At 41.1% G+C, this 13,838-nt stretch overlaps 1 protein-coding gene across 1 annotated transcript; it reads left to right on the forward strand.

The window, feature by feature from the left end:
- Nucleotides 1-7,927: 7,927 nt before the first annotated feature.
- LOC147447246 (multicopper oxidase LPR1 homolog 1-like) lies at nt 7,928-11,881 on the forward strand. The gene is made up of 5 exons (XM_086523095.1): nt 7,928-8,462; nt 9,065-9,151; nt 9,273-9,881; nt 9,993-10,165; nt 10,538-11,881. Exons 1-5 carry the CDS (start codon nt 8,229-8,231, stop codon nt 11,193-11,195), a joined length of 1,761 nt encoding a protein of 586 aa, XP_086379221.1. The 5' UTR covers nt 7,928-8,228; the 3' UTR covers nt 11,196-11,881.
- The last annotated feature ends 1,957 nt before the right edge of the window (nt 11,882-13,838 follow it).

Raw genomic sequence — 13,838 nt, forward strand, 5'->3', positions numbered from 1 at the left:
CCAAGCTTAACCGGATTGTTCCCAGTGCCTTTCGATCAAGGACAATCCATGCTTCATCTGCCATTGTTGCGGGCTTCTTCGCAAGACCGCCTAGTGGCAAATAGAGGTCCTTCTGGTAGAGATAGTCTTCAATCTGCATCTTCCAATGTTGGTAGTTTTTGCCGTTGAACTTCTCAATCTTGAGCTTCCCTTCCTCCGCCATAACTCCCACTCAATTCAAGGAATCCTTTCCTTGAGATAATTTATCTACGAGCAAACCTTGCTCTGATACCAGTTGTTAGGAAATAAGACGTAGCTAAATAGATAATTGAGTAGGTTACTTAATGGAGAGAGACAGATTTACATACACGAGATTATAGAGTAGAGAGAGAGAGAGAGAGAGAGAGTACACACGATATACGTGGTTCACCCAATGTGGGCTACGTCCACGGGAAAGCAGCCACTCCATGGCTTTAGTACTTCAAAACAAGAAGTACTTTACAAAGGGATTATACCCTTAATGGAGCTCCCGCCTTGCTTCACTCTCACCACCTCACACTCACCTTGTTGCATCAACTTCACACTATGAAATGTGTGTAGAAATGGCCTCCTTTTATAGGCCAAAAGGGCTGCCCTCTCTTATGAGAGACAACCATGTGTAGCCGCCCTTGTGCGAATAAGTCCAAATTGGACCCTCCAATCCGCCCATGTGTGGCCACCCTTGAGAAGACAAGTCCGCCATTGAATTCGGCCACCGGCCACCGACCATTGACTTCCGACTACCGGCCAACCGACTGGTTGTTTTTCGACCACTTTCCGGCCACCGTCCGGCCATAATATTCTGTCGTCCGGCCATAATATTCCGCCTCTAAAGTTGCCCCTGATTCTTGTCCGGAAAAATTTTGGTTTCCGGTGAGTGATTTTCCTTCACGCACGATGGCTTCTCCTCATAATGGGGGCCTTACAAATGTACGCTTTTACCACAGAAAATTACAAGGGTAAATCAGGCTCCATACTTAACATTTTTTTCAATTTTTGGCAACTATACCACTCTAAACTTCATGTTTGTGAGGTTTAGATAGCTAGAGGTTAGGCCTTCATAGTTCTCAACATGTTTTGATGCTTGTAGGGAGAGCTAAGTGTTAAAATTGAAAGTATGACCAATTTACAAGAATTGCATAATCCTGTTTTTTGGCCAAAATTAGCACTTTTATGATTTTTTTGGTGGCTTTCTTAATATCCAAATTCAATTTTGATTGTGTAAGTGTAATGTATAACATAAAGCTAATCTTCCTTGAGTTTTGGGGGACCTAATATGATATATAGCATAGTATATGATGATGGTTGAGTTTTTTGATTGCTGAAGAATACGATACATTTTAGAGTAGCAAGTATAACTTTCTCAATATTGCTAGTTTCTTAGGCCAATTGTGTGTATTTTGTAGGTAGTAACCATATCTAATCATAGACTACAAACTTGGCTAGATATTGAGTGGTTTCTATGGGTTTCTAGAGGTCATAATGCTAAACCCAGTTTTTTCATGTTTGCTGTATTTAGCACTTTATCATTGCCCCCAAGGTTCCAATTGTAAGAGATCCATTATCCTTTTGACATGCTCCATGGCTCCTTTTGGATCCAAAGGCCCAAAGGGAACTAAGAAAACTTGTATATAGTATCTGTATTGAGCGTGACTATAGAAACTTTGATGATAGGTCCGCAGAATGGCAAAAATGCAACTTTTTTGTACCTATTTTTTTTGCCCAAAACAAAATTAGTGAGGTAAAAGCAACCATATGTTTTGGTCACCAACCCATTGAAGTTAACGAGGCATTTTATCTCATGTCCTACAAAAATCCCCACTCTTATTTATATGCAATCAACGGTAAGAAATTGCTGTTTTGGGCAAAATGCACTGGTCCATCAACTTTGGAGGCTTGTAGTGACCAAGGGATAAGAAAAATTACAAGTTTCTCATTTTTTCCATATGTAGTAGTTATTGAACTATAAGCTCATTAAAGGATTTTTCAAAATGAGTGGATCTACTATGGTTTTGGAATTTTTTCCCAAAACCCTGAAAGGACACTTTTATGTCCTGTTAGGTTACCATTCTAGTGTTAAAAAAATTTGATGAGGATGGCTATGATATAGTTCTCTATTCTATGATAAAGGTGTTAAGGGAAGCTAATGAAAATTGTGAGTATGAAAGAAGAAATAGTGGAACAAACAACTATTTCATGAATCATGATGCAAAAGCACAAACAAAGAAACAAAAGAAACCACAAGAATATGCCATCATTGACATACCTGAAGAATCAACAATAGTTGTTTCAACAAAGCCGACTCCAGAAAATGTACAATCAAAAGAAAATAAAAAGGTGGTGTTTTCAAGTTCCACCTCATATTTTCAACAAACTCGAGATCAAGAGAAGAACAAGGATAAAGCAAATAATTGATTGTCTCCTATAGTGACCAAATTCAGCTTATGTGGAGAAACAGAACTCAAAATTACATGTTCAATGGATATAGATCATTATGCTACAAAGAATTTAATGATCTAATGTCTTATGGCACTTGGATAATGATGAGAAATCCACCAATCAAAGAGCTAGAAGAAATAGTGTACACAAGTTCTAAAATGCCAATTCCTAACTTTGGTGTGGCAAAAGCCGTACTCAAGTTGAGTACTGGAGAGTTCAAGGATACTTTCTACATAATCACATCAAAGAGAGCCTTGTCCTGACAAAGCTAGATGAACATCTTCATTCGACAAAAACAAAGAGATTCAATAACAACAATAGTGATAGTCCCAAATGAATCTCAAGTCCATGCAAAAAAGAGACAATCAACCATAGCAAAAAAAGGTAAGCTAAAGCAAACACTAAAACTGATCAGCCTCACAAGTCAACTTTACCTTCAACGAGTCTCCATGAAACTTCATACGTAGCCTCTACATCACAAGTCAAATCATTGCCAATGCAAAAAAAACCTAAACAAAACGTTTATCAACCAAAGTTTTCATCACAACAAAGTTTCCAAAAGAAGCCAAAAAGAATCAACCAAGTGTTACTATCCAAAGAGTACATCAAAGTCAAAGATCCAATTTGGATGCAAGTTCAACCTCAACAACCACGGGTAATAGGGTGGGTAGCATCAAATGAGTCAATCACTGCTCAAGGCTACTTTCAAGGAGACACTAATGTTTTGGCCAAAAAGCCCAAAATAATATCCTAGACCTACTCACCTCAAGAAAAAAGTTTTATAAAGAGAAATTTGAGCTATCAACGGAAGAAAAACACCTCAATCAAGAGAAAGAACAAAAAGACAAAAGAAAAGACCTTCAAAGAAACAAACAATACATTATACGACAAGTATGGGTACCAAAGTCAGACTTCTACCAAGCTACGTGACAAAGACATGTAAAGCAACAGATGATTCCAATCCAACTACTCAAAGCACAATGATTTTGTGAAGGTAACTCTCAAATATGGTTACCAAAAAGCAATATCTTAGCCTGGAACAACTAAGATCAGTCATGCAACATAAGGATCCACCCAAAGGCAAACAATCACAACCAAGAGCCAACATAAGCCAATCACAACCAAGGGTGATATAACCTCTAGATGGATACCTCCTCTTCTACTACAAAAGCAAGGCTTTTACAACGGTAAGAATTAGATATAGATACCAAAGTATAGTGTCCATCAAAGTCATACAGGAAAATGGAAAATGAAAAAGATGATCACATGGAGACCAAAAACAAGGTGGATCAAAATTTCCATTGGAAACTCTGTTATGGAGAACCCACAAACATTTCTAACCACTTCTCATGGGAGATTAAGCAAAAGCTCTACCAGTCACTACTACAACCGTAGAATCTATTTCATAAACAAATCAAGAGAAGCAAAATTATGTCAAGCTACTAGACAAAATGGTGGCATCCAAAGACCATAACAATGAAAGAGGCCTAAATCTCAAGAACCTATGGAATTGGGTTTCTTGACATTAAAAGATACATTCAAGTCGCCATTAAAAATACATTCGGGTAGTTAAGCCACTAAATGAGCGAGACGTTAGTCCCATAGCTTCAAGTAATATTCTTTGTGGTCTAAGAGTCTTAGCTATTCTAGGTACAACTTAAGTTGGAAGAGTTAAGCATATTTACGTTGTGTCGCTCATGCTGATATAGGTGAGCATAAGAGTTAAAGCATATATATTTTAAGTCTAGTAAAGAGAAGGAGGAAGTTTAAAAGACACTCATGCCCTGAGCACACTGAGGTATGAGTGGAGAAGCTTCTACATCAAAAACCCTTCTTGAAAACGTGCGCTAGGTACCTACCCCCTTCTTCCCCGCCCGCCGTCTCCACCACCCCCACCTTTCGCCCTCGTATCTCCCCCACTAGACCCGCAACCTCGTCTCCTAGCCCATCTCGTATCCCACCACTAGCTGAGGTGGCAGGGCACTCCTCTGCAATTTGGGGATCTCTTGGCATTGCTTTTTCCACGAGCCGACTAGTTTGAGAGGGAGAACCCTACCTGAGGATGCCACTTTTGGTGCAAGCTTCCCATTTGCGTCAGTCCCTCCAAGATTGACCAGTTTTGACATTCATCGACGATGGGATCTTTTCGACTACAACTTCACACGCTTCCTTGGCAATCCATCTCATGAAGTTGAAGCAGCTTGCTTAAGAATACTCCCCATCCAAGCAGGCATCGAAGAGTGCAGGTTGGTTGTTGCGTCAGCATTGGATTTTTCTCACTGACCCCATGAGGATAGTTTCATGGAATATGCAAGGTCTTGGTGAACCCCAGTTTTTACGCGAGAGGTGTAGACTAGCAAGAGCTTTAGGGATGCCTTGTGGGTGACGCAATAGATATACTCATGCTTTCACATTGGGCTATAAGCCAACTGACGGACACGCATTTCAACGAACGCCCTACAGAGCCAGGTGGTTAAGCATGCGCGTTTCTCGTTGTTTGTCAGAGCTCAAGGCCCATGAGCTACGTTCGTGCTCCCACTTTTGGAAGATGGCCGCACAAGAGAAAAGATGGATGGGCTAGTAAGGCCGACACTCTGACAAGGTGAGGAGACTAGCTTTTGCTTTTCGTGCAACCAATGAAAGACAATCAGGGTGACAGGGGTCTTAGACAATCAAAGGCATATTCTCAAAGTTTCTACTGATTTTTCTTTTGATAATGTTCTAGTCCTTTGGTATGCATCAAATACAAAGGAAAGAAGCTTTGCCCTTTTGTTTCAAAAGTTATCTCTTGTGCGTTTTGATGTTTTCATTAATTTGTGCCCCCCACCCCAAATGGCACCGGGTCTTAAATGACCCCCCATCCATGGGATCGACAGAGAGGGATTGAGCGCGGGCATCTCGAGGAGATCTGACGGTGACAAAAACTTTGGCGGCCGGTGCCTGCCCCCGGCGGACGGGTGTTGTGGCAGCCGTGTGCTCTAACCAGGCGTGCGTATGCATTTCATTGAAAAGTAGATGTGTTCACATATACTTATGCTTGTCCGAGTTTAAGGTCTAGATGTCCGAGTTTACTAAATTTGTCAAAGTTTACTTTTTAAAAATCGAACGACGTTGCACGCCTTTGCTTTTGCGCGTGGAGCTCTCCTCCTTGGATCCCATGACGGGGTCTTCATTCAAGACCCCGTGTTCTTAGTCCTGAGCCCCCCCCCCCCCCCCCCCCCGCCCGTAAGTGCTCAGGAAAATTATTTTAGCACGAAGCGTCCATGCTTCAATTGTTCCCCGTAGACAGCCCTCCCCGTAGATAGCCTTCGCGCCTTCGGTCATTGATCACCCACTACACACCACAACTCCCTGTCGCATTGCACGAAACCACAGTTGGCGCTTCCCCTACGCATCCAATTTGTAGCCGGCATCTGTAATGATGCTCATCATATTTCCACCCTTTCCTTTTGCTCTCAAGCGAGCATCTTATGAGATCCCCCCCCACCCCACCCCACCCCAAGGCAATGATAGATTTCAAGTGCTCTTGCCTACGTGGCACTGAACGAGCAAGCACCCTTCAAAGGTGTTGATCACAGGGATCGGAGGATATTCAATTGTGCCACGTCGCACTAAGCACTTGAAATTTATCCAGATTCTCCCATGGCCACATATTTGGTTTCAAGTGGATGAAATTGTTTTGCACATCCATTGTTACCCATATGGAACATTCTCCATGATTCCTACTCCAAAAGCAATCCATTATTGAGTTGCTTTGAATCCTTTGCCTCAAAAGCAACTATTTGTTGGCTTTTCATGCAGCCCGCAGGGATTGCGCTAGGAGATGCAAGGCAGGTGGAGGGAATGTAGAGGAGAGCAAGTTTTGGCAAAGGCATATCTACGCTTCGCTTCAAAAGTTCATTTCATTGCCATAACCTCCAAGCACAATCCTAATCAAAGAGAAACAATATCTTGGCAAGAGCACCTAGTTTGGTGGTTCTGTTGATCAGGATTAGATTACACAAGAAGTTTTGAACAAATTCTCACAATAATTCCCACATTGTGACTTACCTCAACATCATGAGCTTTTGTGAGGGAGGCGCCGCATACCTAGCTAGGTACGACTGGGGCAGTGGTCTCCTGCCCCCAATCGTACCTAGTTAGGTATGCGGTGCCTCTCGAGCAGAAGCTCATGATGTTATTCACTGTATGAAAAACACTGGAAAAGACTTTGTTTTCCTACATGAGAAAAATTTTAAATCTTCTTGTGTATACGATCAAACACTTGGGACAATGCGGTCATGGGTTCAATTCTAGGATCTGTTCATCAGAGGTTATGCTCGTTGACGGGCAAAATAATCACCAAAACGGGGTAGTCAGGGTTGAGCAACAGTACTCCATGGTGACCAAAACATCTTGAATTTGACTCTTGCTAAGTTCCAAGATGTCAATGAAAGCACACATTTCGAGTGTGCATGCCCTTAGGAAAACAGCATGCTCTTTGAAGGATTAAGAGGAGAAACCCACATTGATATTCCAACAATTAAATGAAGAAGAAACAAGGTAGAAGCTCACATAGGCATTTTAAAACCTCAAAGGGGGCCATTTACAAACTGAAGAATAGGCATTCAAATATTTGTATGCCTTTCACCTTCTCCTCTAGTGCATGTTTTAACATGCCAAAAAGATAGAGCCTTTGCTCCTTCCTACTTTTCTTGTACTTTCTTTATCCACAGGTATCAAGACTTGAATGAATTATGTTTGTATCTCCAAGGTTTCTTTCTTTTTGTCCTTTATAAGGACTTAGTGAAGTGTTGGAATTCTTAGAAGCAATTGTGATCCATTTGACAAACCTTGTCGATTAGTGCCACACGGCAAATTCGTCGTTTTCTTGTTTTTGGAGGGCAAGAACTAAGGGGCCACATAGCCACATGGAAAACTCTTTCTATCAGGCGGGGCGTTACCTAGAGGGTTGGGGCCACACACACTCTCTCCTTGTTTTGGTAAGTTAATAGGAGGAGAGGTTAGTGTGAAAAAGCTTAAGCCACTTCATTTTTCCCTAGCAAGATTAAGAGAAGACATGTGAGGTGATCATGCCAAGAGTCTCACACACACCTAACATCAACATTTACATGAGTCCAAAGGGCTTGTGAATTGTTATGTTAATATTCAACAATGTGATACACCACCTTCTTGTAAGCTTTAGAAAAAAATTTCTCACTCAAGAATGGAATCGCCGGAGAATGCCTAGATGCATAATCTGTGAAGCAAGCAGGGGATTAATGATAAGGCCTTCAACATCCCATTAAGTCGACAACCTCGGTAGGCATCGAGAGTAAGACTTTTTATTCGAGAGTGATGTGCCGTTGACAAAATCAGCAGAAGTCCACCATTTCCTTTATTCTAAGCAAATCAAAAGCATGTATATTATATGGGAACATCAAAGATTTTACTTAAAAACAACATAATTGACATTCCCCACAAGCGAAATTCGTGTGTAAGCATGTGTAGGTTAAGCTACCTACCCATCACTAGGAATAGAGAGTTGAGGGGAGTTAGGCTAACAAAACAATAAGAAACCAAGAGCCTACACACACCCTTTGTCATGGCCTGCAAAAGAAGGAAAAAGTTTATTCTCATAAGCATTAAGCTAGTCCAAGCTCTCTTTTGGTGAGCCTACAAAAGAATCACTTGGGTGAACATCAAAATCTGATGAAGACCCATGCTTAGAAATGAAGGTGTGCAGGTGTGGATATGGTGAAGGCTTTCCCAAGGATAAGGGGACATAAGCCATGATTTCTGGGACAATGGCTGGCAGAGTAGGTGAAAAATGGGCTTACCTTGTAATAGTTTGGGTTATAACCTTCACACAAGAAACAAGAGCAGCTGCAGACGCTCCCACTGTATGCTTTCAAGAACCTAGCAGCCCACATTTGGACATGTTTGTCGATGAATTGCCTATTCTATCGACCTTGAACGTTGCCGCATCTTCGCATATTACCTTGGGAGCTTACAAAATTAACCAGGTATTCTTGTTGTAACTCGTAAGCACCGATCAATCAGGAATATGAGACTCGTTAAAGAGTCAAGCATGTGCTTGGTTACACCTGACCGTTAAAAATAGCAGTCGATTTAGTAGCGACAACTCAGTTGAATCCAAGCTTTCCAATAGATCTTAACAGTACCAAAGATCATTGTAAGTGAACTGTTTGATTCATAATTAGGCAAAGCTTTGTGATTAGATGTTAAATACATCAAAAGCCGTCACAGTTAGAACTGCACCTCAATAATAGGTACAAGCTTGTGTGTTAGAAATTACCAGTGCTAGTTCCTTGGAGATACACGACAGGCATAGATGGATGGGCATAGGTACAAGCTTGCGTGGTAGAAATTACCAGTGCTAGTTCCTCGGATATGCGACAGGCATAGATGGATGGCATTACCGCGATTTGCAAGCAGATATTGCATCACAGAACTTCAGGATTCAACAGCACTTTGCCACTCAGATGCAAAATTTGCACCAACAAACTCCTGTTTTGTAGTAATATCGCTTTAAATGCCAAATTTAATATGAATGTTCTTGTGTTGCATATGTTGGCTCCCTGGTTGGTTCATTGACATCGATCAGAAGCTTCATAGGGACTTACCAAGCACTGCCCTTTATGCATTTGGAACTTCACAAGAGACTGCCCAATACCCTGGACCCACTCTAGAGGTAAAGATAATATCTACTATGTCTCCATCTTTACTTTTCATCGATATGTTAAAGTTATGGAAAAACAGTGTTCATCAACAATAAGGAACACTTTGTTCTATTGCTGTTTGCTGACACACAGGCCACACGATGGGTGCCCACAAGCATAACCTGGGAAAACCATATTGAAGACAACTTCCACTTCTTGCCTTCGGACAACTCATTGTCCATTCCGAGGCTTCAAAGGGGTGGAGTCCCTATGGTAGTTCATTTGCATGGAGGGGAGGTACCAAGCAATTCAGATGGCAATCCAGAAGCATGGTACACATCCCGTGGCGAGACCGGGCCGTCCTTCACCTCACAGAAATATCTCTATCCAAACAGGCAGCCCGCTACAATGCTGTGGTATCACGACCACACTATAGGCATGAACCGGATAAATGTCGCAGCTGGGCTCTTTGGCCTCTACATTATTAGGTCCCCTGGAGAAGATGCCAACTTAGGGCTCCCAAGCGGCCGTTACGAAATTCCCTTATTGTTTCAAGACAAGAGATTTTTCCCTAATGGCCACATTCGGTTCAGTTCAATCGGAGCAATACCCAGTGTGCATCCTGTTTGGTGTCCAGATGCCTTTGGTGATACCATGGTTGTCAATGGCAAGATTTGGCCCTTCCTCAATGTAGAACCTCGAAGGTATCGTTTCCGGATGCTAAACGGCAACACAGAACGCTACCTTTCTCTTGCTCTTTCAGTGAGTATTCTACAAAAAGCACATGTTCATGTTTGTAGTGCATACTTTGCTCAGCTCTCTTCTACAAAACTGGCTTCTTAACTTTCTATTGGCCACTATTTTGTCCTAAAGACATCAGCAGATTCAGCTCTTCCTTTCACACAAATTGGCACAGATGGAGGATTTTTGGCTGAGCCTCAAACTGTCTGGGAGATAGTCCTGGCTTCTGCTGAAAGAGTGGATGTAATCATTGATTTCAGTCGCCTCCGCAAAGGAACTGAGATCTATCTAACTAATTCAGCCAGGCAAGACTCAGAATCTTACTAATTCCACTCTCTATTTTACTCGTGCATGGATCCTGCATCACCAATCACTTGTGCTTGTAACCAGAATTTTTTAAGTACAGTGGTCCATACATCAGGTTTACGCACATTCCAGCAACATCGCTCACAACTCCAGACTGCCATTACTTCAGCATCATAGTCATTACCATCTGTGTTGGTCTCTTGCATGGATCATACTTTTCTTGCCTTGTGTGCGTCCCCTCTTTAACCACAGACACACATGCGCTAAACTCTCGATTAGTTAGGCTTTACCTTCACATCTCTGCAATAATGCTCATGGTATCACATTGTCATATGATCTCTCATCCCACCTGAAATTGATTCTTTCAACAGGGCTCCATTTCCCAACGGCAACAGGTTGCCGGGAAACACACGATTGGTGATGAAGTTCATTGTAGTGGCAGCAACATCTCAAAATTCAGGAACTCCAAATACAACAATATCACCCATCCTCAATAATCATACAAATATACATCTAAGAGGAAATGAAAGGATCCGGACACATACGCTTGTCGATGTGTTCAGCGGCATCTCTCAAACCATACCAGTTGAGTTTCTGCTGAACTACCGAAATTGGGTAGCGCCAGCGACGGAGGTCGTCGAACAAGGCAGCACAGAGATTTGGGAGATCATCAACCTCACCAATGAAGCACACCCAATTCATGTACATCTTGTAAATTTCAGAGTGCTAAACATGCAGAGGATGGATGTACCAAGATACGCAAACCGATCCTGCTCATTGAGTGTGCAATACCCAAATGCAGGGACATGCTTTGGCGGGCAACTGGAGGCGCCGACGTCGTACATGGTGGGATGGAAAGACACGGTGACGATACTACCGAGCATGATGACAAGAATTGCCATTAGGTTTACAATGCAGGACGGGGCACCGTTCGCTTTCGATCCGACTGGCTCTCCTGGGTATCTGTGGCATTGTCATCTGCTTGGCCATGAGGACAATGAGATGATGAGGCCTCTGCTGCTTGAGTGAATGCTCTACCATTTGAACAGCTCCCTTTTTGTAACGTTTTGTTCTCTGCGCTTCTTCTTGCAGATCGCACAGAAGCCGCTACTAAAGTGTCCAACTGGGGATTGTGTGTTTACCCTTGTATCATATCATCATTACAGATTAAGGTTGGTTTGCCTTTGTTAGTGTATGGTTAGGAAATTAATTTTTCTACAAGATATTACTAGGCTAGTCCATCAACTAGCCACAAAGAAGAGATCACTTGAGAGGAATAATGTTCCTCTTTGAAGTATATTTTTCTACAAGATATTACTAGGCTTGTCCATCAACTAGCCACAAAGAAGAGATCACATAATGTTCCTCTTTGGAGTATATTTTAATGAATGTGAAGATACATAGAACTTAGGGAGCATAAAGTTGGTCACTTAGATTCGATGAAATGGGGACAAGATGTTGAGCAAATACTTACGGCGTCGACTATTTTCCTTGGGATGCTTTCTTCTCGCAAACCTGCAATCTGGGTGTACAATCAAATTTAGTGCTTTAGTGTTTAGCCGTATTGGTATATTGTAGCAAAGGCATGCACTTTTGAGACTATGAGCATAGGGCATGGCCTCATTGTAACTTTGGAGAATGAGACTTTCATGGTTGATCTCCTTGGCCCGTAAGTTTCTTATGGTCGTGATGGAAAAGATGCAATCTTCTCTTGATCTGATATTGTGGAAAGCTTCACTATGGGCTTTATTATGTGTCTGTTTATACATGTCAAGTAGTCATTTGTTCCATTAATGAGCATGGAAAGGCATGCTAGCATCCATAATGTCACGTAATCCACAACCTCGTTCAAGAAAAGGTAAAATGACATAGAATTGTTGGGACAAATATCACTATTCATCATCCATTTTCCTACTACATTTTTGAGATCCCTCACATCTCATGAAAATTGGGCAAGATCTATTTGATAGTATGGCCATCCTTTATAGTTTGAACCAAAGGAAATGCATGTTACTCAAAGTATGCTTTTCCAACATGCTTGCAATTTGGGGTATACAACCGAGTATACCCACATCTAACACCATGCTTACAATTTTTAGTTGCGAGAAGGATGGCCATATGGACTTTGAGAATAGGAGGAGAGGTTATGATCTCATCATGATTATTGAGCATGAGATTTGAATGGTAGATCTACTCTACCAAGTAGGTTTTTTGAAAATGGTTGTGGTTGTGATGTAAAATTTGTAATCTTCTTCAAACCTGGCATTGTGGCATGCTTTACTTGTGTACTAGTGTGCCCATATCCAATACACATCAAGAAGTATAAATTGATATTAGAAGGAACTTTAGGTAATGTCTGTTGATCAAAAGACAGAAGATTGTTGTTACAAATGGAGGCATTGATCCAAATAAGTTTGCACAATAATGGACCATTTGTTCTAATAGGAAAATAATGAGATGCTCATGGGAGGTTTGAATGAAAAGGAAATGAATAGACAAAGGGGAGGGGATGCAAGCCATTTGTCAATTGAATTTGTGTGAGCATTTAGGGTTGGCGAGATCACTTTGGTTTCAAATTCCTCAAAGGTACCTTAGAAGTTGAGCCTTGGAGGCCATAATTAAATTTTGTACGTGTTACGTTGATTGAGAGGAGTTCGATAGGTGATGCGATGATTTATCTATTTATTTATTTTAGCCATACTCACAAACATGAGTGGAGTATATATATTAGAATAATAACATAAAGAATTACATGCATCTCCATGTTCACAGCCAGCCATGGATGACAGAAAAAATAGAAATATATAGTGATGCAACTACGAGTCTATAGACAGGAGCTTTTTACATGGAAACCCATAACCTCATATGTAAGTGATGCTATGATTTATTCTTTAAGCAGTACGTCATCTTTGTAAATATTTTCAAAAGCTTATTGCTTGCATGTTGTGGAGGAAGTTTTTCCATAGGCAGCAAGTTGCTTTATGCAGATGATGTATGGGTAAGATGTTGTTGTTGGAAGTAGATGCCATGGCTCGATTGGAGCATGGCTGTCATTGTAACCTTTTTGATTTTGCAATATATATATACACTACCTTGGGGGTGAGCCTACTACTTAAAGCTTCAAAATATAGGCCCCATGTTGCATTGATGTAATAATTTCTCTCTTAATCTTACCAAAAACTAACTTCTTTGTTAACATAAGAAAAAATCATGCTTAGCTCAGCCCATGTTTGCTGATGGATTTAGCTATATTACACCAAGGTGCATTTAAAAAACATTGAGCACTTTGATATATGTTGCACCCTTCTAAAATCTATAGAAACAAGTAGCTAATGAACCAGTTGAAGCATTTACCATGCTCTCATGTGATCCTCGTGAGCCATGTATGCATAAAGCAAGCTTGCTTCCTTTTTTTTCCCCCAGTGAGTCCCTTTCCAAAACACCTAACATTTTACTTGGGTTAAGGGAGAGGATTATATATACTCCAAAAATTTATAATGTATTTATTTATACATTAGAGAAGGGTAAGGGGTTATTAAATACACCCATAGTGTAGATGATGTAAAGAGGGATTTTATTGATATCTATTGAACGTATTTGATGTAGGAAACTTTTTGTAAGAGACGGCTTTGGAAGCTCACATGATCAACTATTACAAAGTAACAGAAGGCC

The sequence above is a fragment of the Adiantum capillus-veneris genome, chromosome 11 (genome assembly GCF_014529385.1).
Source record: "Adiantum capillus-veneris isolate H3 chromosome 11, ASM1452938v2, whole genome shotgun sequence".
Lineage (NCBI taxonomy): Eukaryota > Viridiplantae > Streptophyta > Polypodiopsida > Polypodiales > Pteridaceae > Adiantum > Adiantum capillus-veneris.

Excerpts from the sequence above, each read along its gene's own strand:
- LOC147447246 (XM_086523095.1), top strand. The coding sequence starts at position 8,229 with ATGATTTCTGGGACAATGGCTGGCAGAGTAGGTGAAAAATGGGCTTAC. Across the intron at positions 9,882-9,992 it reads ACCTTTCTCTTGCTCTTTCA|ACATCAGCAGATTCAGCTCT; the intron begins GTGAGTATTCTA and ends TTTGTCCTAAAG. Across the intron at positions 10,166-10,537 it reads TATCTAACTAATTCAGCCAG|GGCTCCATTTCCCAACGGCA; the intron begins GCAAGACTCAGA and ends TTCTTTCAACAG.